Raw genomic sequence first — 5,968 nt, 5'->3', positions numbered from 1 at the left:
GGTGGGCAGAGGAGCAGTGGGGAAGGGGAGGGGGAAGGGCTGCAGCTGGTCAGAGAGACCCCTGTAGGCCTGTCCCCCCTTACCTCCTTCCCGCCCCTGTCCCCTGAGTGCCCACCCCACTCCTCCCTGACACACCCCTCACCTTGCACCGCCAGCTCGGCCACCGTGCGACTGCCCTCTGCCGTCTCGCAGATGTACACAGCATCGTCATCGGAGGTGACGTTGAGCACGGTCAGCCGGCGCTCAGCGCCTGCCTCCTCGATGAGGTACTTGGCACCGGCCCACAGCCGCGTCTCCTCCTTATACCACGCAGTCTCCATGGGCGGCTGTGGCACCTCACACTGGAACGTGGCCGACGCTTTCTCTGGCACCTCCAGGTCCTGCAGCCGCTTTCTGAAGGGCACCTTGGGCTCTGCGGAAAAAGAGCTCAGGTGAGTGGGGCGCGGAGAGGGAAGAGGGGCAGGCAGGAGGGGTGACGGAGGGGGCGGTCAGGGGGCGAGGAGGAGGGTGGGCGGAAGGAGGGGGGCAGGGTAAAGGGACGTGTAAGGCTGGGGTGGGGTAGGGAGCCAGGACAGGGGGTGGAGGGGCTTTGGGGGCAGAGGGTGGTGGGTGGGAGGGCAGAGGAGCTGTAAGGAGGGGACAGAAGGAGGTAGGGATATAGAAAAGGAGGGAGGACAGAGGAGAGGGAAGAGAACTTAAAGGAAAGAGCCCCCCGCCCAAAATATAAGGAGGAGTCTGGAAGAGAAAAGGAGAAATGAGGCAGGTGAAGCCACAGCAAGCAGCCCCACTGAGCAGGCCCCTAGGCTGGTCCTGGACAGGCAGGATGGGTTGGGTTCACACAGCAGTGAGGCCACTGGACAAGTACTGGCCTGCGGAATTGCTCAACTCCAGGAGTGCACTTTCGTGTGAAAAACGAGGAAACTGAGGCACACACACAAAGGTTGAAGCGCCCTGCTGGAGATCCTACAGCTGGTAAAAAGTGGAGGTGGGACTCCAACCACTTCAAGAGGCTGGTCTTAGGAAACAAGAGTAAACAGCCCTCCAGCAAATTCTGATGGTGTTGCCTACAGCTGCCCCGGTGCCCTGGGGGAGCCCCCAGACCTGGACATGAGCCTGCAAACTGACCCAGAACCACCTTCAAGCTGCACCCTGGTGCAGCCCCAGCCTGAGGCCTCCGACAGCGCAAGGTTTGTCCTTGCTCCTGCCCTCCTTCCAGCTCTGCCAGGGAGACTCCCTTAGCATCCTGTAGGAGGGGTGGAGAGCCTGGTCACCCTCAGCCTGGAGAGAACAGGCTCAGCCACTGGGCACCCTGACCATCTCCCAGAGGGAGGGGGTGTTAGTGACAAAGCACTTTGTTGTATACTCGTGTTACTCTCACGAAGACAATGGAACAGAACAGCGAGAGCTGCCAAGACCTCCAACCACGGATTCCTCTGCCAGACAGGCACAGGGTGGGGAGATGGCAGCAGCAGCCAACGCTGGAAGGAAAAGACAGGAGGCCTGGGGAGGAGCCTCTGCCTGTGCTCACTGCGCACAGTGACCTTGTGCCCGGCGCCAGGAGCTCACCTCGCACGACGACTAGCACGGAGCTGTAGGTCTGGCCCACGAGGTTGGACGCCGTGCAAGTATAGAGGCCACAGTCTGACTGCTTGCAGAAGAGGATCTTGAGCACGAAGTTCTCCTGTGCGTCCTCATACACCACGTGTCTCCGGCCCTCAGCCACCAGCTGCCCATCCTTCTTCCACACTATCTCAGGCTTGGGCTCACCCGTCACGAAGCAGCTGAGGCGCGCGTGCTTGCCCTCAGTCACCGTGCAGGTGCGCGTGCAGGCGCTGGGCGGCGAGGCCGGGGCGCCCTCGGTGCGCATGGCCTCGCGCCGCAGCTGCAGGTGCGCCAGGAGCATGGCTGTGGAGGCCCCAGGCGGGCAGTCTGTGTCTGTTTCCTTGTCCACTGAAAGTCCGGCGGCGGCACTAGCGGCGCCCAGCGGGTTCTCCGCGTGCACCGTGTAAGTGCCGCTGTCACGCGGCCGCGCAGCCAGGATGCGCAGCGCGCTCGCCTCGCCGCTCGCCTCCACGCGCACTCGGGGAGCGTCCAGCGCGCCCAGGCGCCGCCCATCCTTGGCCCAGCTCACAGACATCGGCGGCGAACCGCGCACGCGGCAGCGGAAGGTGGCCTCGGCTCCCTCGCGCACGCGGATGGACGTGGGCCGCAGCAGAAAGTGGGGTGCCTGCTCGGCGCACGCTGCCTCGGCGTCCACCTGCAGGCCGACCGCCGCGAAGGCTTCACCGATGGCGTTGCGCGCACGGCATACATACTGCCCGCTGTCACCCAGCGCCAGGTCCAAGATGGTGAGGCGGTACAGGTCGCCGTCCTGGGCCAGGCGGAAGCGAGTGCCCGCCTCCACCTGCTGCAGGTCCTTCTCCCAGCTGACCTGCGGCGTGGGGTTGCCCACGATCTGGCAGCTCAGTGTGGCGTCTTTGCCCACCGACACCACGAAGGCCTTGGGCCGGGTTAGGAAGCGAGGTGCACCGCTGAACGAGGAGTGATCCATGGTGGTGGGGGTGGGGGGAGGCGGGGGAACCTGCGAGTGGGGTGAGGGGGAAGGACAGAGTGGGGATGAGACCCTGCTGTGCTTAGAGCCCCCCGCCTTTTCCCCACGTGGCCACTTCACCTGTCCTGGAAAATCCAGCTTAATCCAGGGTAAAGCCCTCCACATGGCCCCTCTTCCCCATCCGGGTGCCGTCTCCCCTGACGCATCCCATCCCTGCAGGTAGCATCACCAGATGGTATGGTGGTCCAGAAGTGTCGATTTGCTTCTTTCTGGACCCACCCCCCCCAAATGGGCTCTTTTTCATTGGCAGGAGCATCTCCTCCCTCTTGTCCCAGCGCCAGGCCTGCTGCCCCAACTCGAGGTCCAGCTGAGCACCTGTCCCAGAACACCACACCAGCACCAAGCTTGCCCTCCTCCCTGTGCGGCATGTGCCACGCTGTACCTCATCACAAAGACCTTCCTTCCCTGTCCCACCTGGGCCACTCCACCTGCCAGTAGGTGTCCTGTCCCTTCCCCACACACTGTTGCTTCCTAGAGTCTGAAACTCCAACCTACCTAGTCTCCCCCAGTCACAGAGAGGCCACTCTCTGCACTCTGACAGGGCCTGGCTGTGGAAGCTCACAGTAAGTGCCCACTACTGGCCTGTCCCCTCTCTCTAAGGCACACCAGAGGTCACAGCTTCTTCACCCCAGCAGACTCTCGTACGAGCCATCTGTTTGGCATGTCCGTTTTGTTCCCCATCCTCCCACCTCGGTGACTTCCCCCACCCAAGCGTTTGGGTTCCACTGCAGGCTGTGTGCACAGCTGCCTAGCCCTCCTCACTGGGCATTCCACAACAGAGAGCCCTCTACACGGGGCCTGTCCCGCCTGAAGCTGTCCTGGGCCGGGTCACATCTCACCTCTCCTGGGATCCCCCTCCTCCTCTGGACCCCTGAGGGGGTGTGCTCATCAATGAGCAAAAAATGGGAATCCTGCAGCTTGTGGGGTGGGGGCTCCTCCAGCACACAGGGCTGCCCACCCCTCCTCACCCTGAGTGCCTGCTCCCTTCCCCCAGGAATTGGAATGGGGAGGGTCAGGGGCAGTCAGTCAATGGTGTGTCTGTGGAGAACAATCAGGGAATCCCCCAGAAAGAGGCAAGGAGTTCCAGGCTGAGAATGGGCAGGCCGGCTAGCCAGGCCCAACTGGGGTTCCTGCAGGTCACGTAGTCACGCTGCAGATCTTAGCTGAGGCTCCCCTGGCTGCGGCTCTGCCGACTGGACACCTTGCAGGGATGGGGCTGGCGCCATCAATGCCAAAGGCCCCAGGCTGACTCTGGCCTCTGCCCACTCCAGGTTGGGCACTGCTGGCCTCCAGCACAGGTGGGTGAGGTGAAACTGGGCCTTGCCTACACAGGGGCTTCTGTAAAGAGAGCCAACACAAATGGACCCCACTGGGCCCTGGGCTGTCCCCAGGTGCCTTAACTCTCTTCACCCCAAGAGCCGAGCCATCAGCATGGGCTGCCCACCATGGGACAAATGGGGCAACGTCCCCAGGCCCTCCAGCTCCCCATCCTGTGATTTAGGACCTAATCCCCTTAATCCCCTTCAAGGAGGTGAGCTGGGACCATCCTGCTGACTCACTGTGCAGTCAGCACCTCTGCCCCGCCCCCAGCTCCCCCACGGCCTGGCTGGGCTCTTGGCCTGGGAAGGACCTGGGCAGGTGGCCACCCGCCTCCATGGACACCCTCCTGGGCCTCAGCGTCCCTCTGTGGAAAGATTACTTTGACACCAGTTCCCCAGGGCCCTGAGTTCTGGGCTCTTCCCAGCACACCACCGCCTCCTGAATTACACAGTTGCTCTGTGGGTTCCCCAAGGCAGGACGTGGCATCCTCCCCCTGCCACACCCAGAGCAGCTGTGGGAGACAACTGTTCTGAGCTCATAAGTGAGTATATGCAGGGGGCAGGGGGCCAGTTCCACAGCTGGCAGCCTCTGGGGGCCAGGAGGACAGGGATGGGGAGGGAGGTCTCATCTCTGCACATGCTCAGGGGGAGCCAGCTCTCAGCAGGTGCAGAAGGGTGGGCAGAGACCCCAAGAACCTCTAAAGCCACCGGGGATGCGTTCCCTGTCTAGGGCCTATATGCCCCACCCTCACTGCGGCAGACCCATGGAGGTCTAAGGGGGCTCACCCAGACAAGACACCCCTTGACACCCCATACCAGGCAGGCATCCCCACTGGGCAGCAGGGCCAAGGCACCCCAAGGTATGCCCCAGGACTCTGGAGCTGCCTTCATTCAAGCTGAGTGTGGGGCAGTGACCACCCAAGGCCCCTCTGGGCACAGGGTCACCTGCAGTGTCCTCCCCCTGCCATGTTGGGGGCTGGGGCTACTGGAGCTGCAGCCACAAGGGAAGAACAGGAGGTGCAGGAGGAGACACTGGGCCAGGACCTCAACCCCAGCTTCTCAAGGAAGCCTCTTCCTCTCACAGATGCCCACCTGGGAAGGCAGTTCCCTGTGGACCCCACTCAGGCTCCTTAGCCCCTTGGAGGCCCCAGCTTGGCACCGGCAGGATCTTCACCCTGAGGCCAAGACCCTCCCCCCTTGCAAGCCTGCCAGGGAGCCTTGTGGCTGACCCATGCCACACCCACAGCCCCTCCACCCTTGCTTTTCCAGAACTTGGGGTCCTTGTGGGTCTTGGGCCATTTTCCAGATGAGTCCAGAGTGGGAAGTGGCTCACAGCCTCATAGCAGAACCTTGGGCGGCCCCCTCCCAGAAGGCCTGTCCCCCCAGTTTACCCCCAACCCTGTGGCCCCCACACCCTTCCAGAAAAGACTTCAAAGGGAAGCTCCCGCAGCCTGTGCCTTTCCCTGAGACCCCTGGGCCTTCCAGCTTCCTGAACTCCAGGGGAAATTCTTTCCTGGAGTCGTGTCACTGGCCCTCTGGCTGTCCCCTCCGCTGAGCCAACAGGCCCAAAATAGCCCCAGCTGTCAGCGGGCATCCATCTCAACAGAGCTGGGGGCAGGGCCAGCCAGACCCTCAGGGCACTGGGCAAAGGAGGAGGTGGGTGCTTCTGATGCCCCCCTCCTCCCCCAGCTGCTCCCTCCCCACATGAGGGTCTGGCTCAGCTCACCAATGGGGCAGGGGCTAGAATCCATGGCCCCAACCCCAGGAGCAGCACCGCCTGGCTGAAACCCTACCCCGGGTCCCTCCATCCCCCAGAGCCATGACCTTCAGCAGAGCCGTCCTCAGGGGCACTGCATGGCCCCCCACCCTGCTTGCTCTCTGCCTCCTCACCTGTCTCTACCAGGGGCACTGGGCAGCACCCAGGCGAGGTGCTCAGATGCTGGGGCAGGGGCTGCTGGGTCTCACCTCCCTCCGAGGGCCCAGGACCGACAAAGCTCCCACCCAGCAGCCCGCACTCCTGCCGGTCCTCAAACTGGAC

At 63.2% G+C, this 5,968-nt stretch overlaps 1 protein-coding gene across 1 annotated transcript in view; it reads left to right on the top strand.

Annotated features, from left to right (window-relative positions):
• Nucleotides 1-192: 192 nt before the first annotated feature.
• Nucleotides 193-5,968, top strand: part of LOC112412857 (putative uncharacterized protein OBSCN-AS1) — a 7,161-nt gene continuing 1,385 nt past the window's right edge. Inside the window, exon 1 of the mRNA XM_024764607.1 lies at nt 193-431. Within this exon, the coding sequence (XP_024620375.1) occupies nt 193-431 (239 nt within the window). The remainder of the gene's footprint in view (nt 432-5,968) is intronic.

This window comes from Neophocaena asiaeorientalis, unplaced genomic scaffold, assembly GCF_003031525.2.
Source record: "Neophocaena asiaeorientalis asiaeorientalis breed wild unplaced genomic scaffold, Neophocaena_asiaeorientalis_V1.1 scaffold241, whole genome shotgun sequence".
In the NCBI taxonomy this organism is placed as follows: Eukaryota; Metazoa; Chordata; class Mammalia; order Artiodactyla; family Phocoenidae; genus Neophocaena; species Neophocaena asiaeorientalis.
The sequence above is the reverse complement of the archived record's forward strand: the minus strand, read 5'-3'. Positions and strand labels throughout refer to the sequence as shown.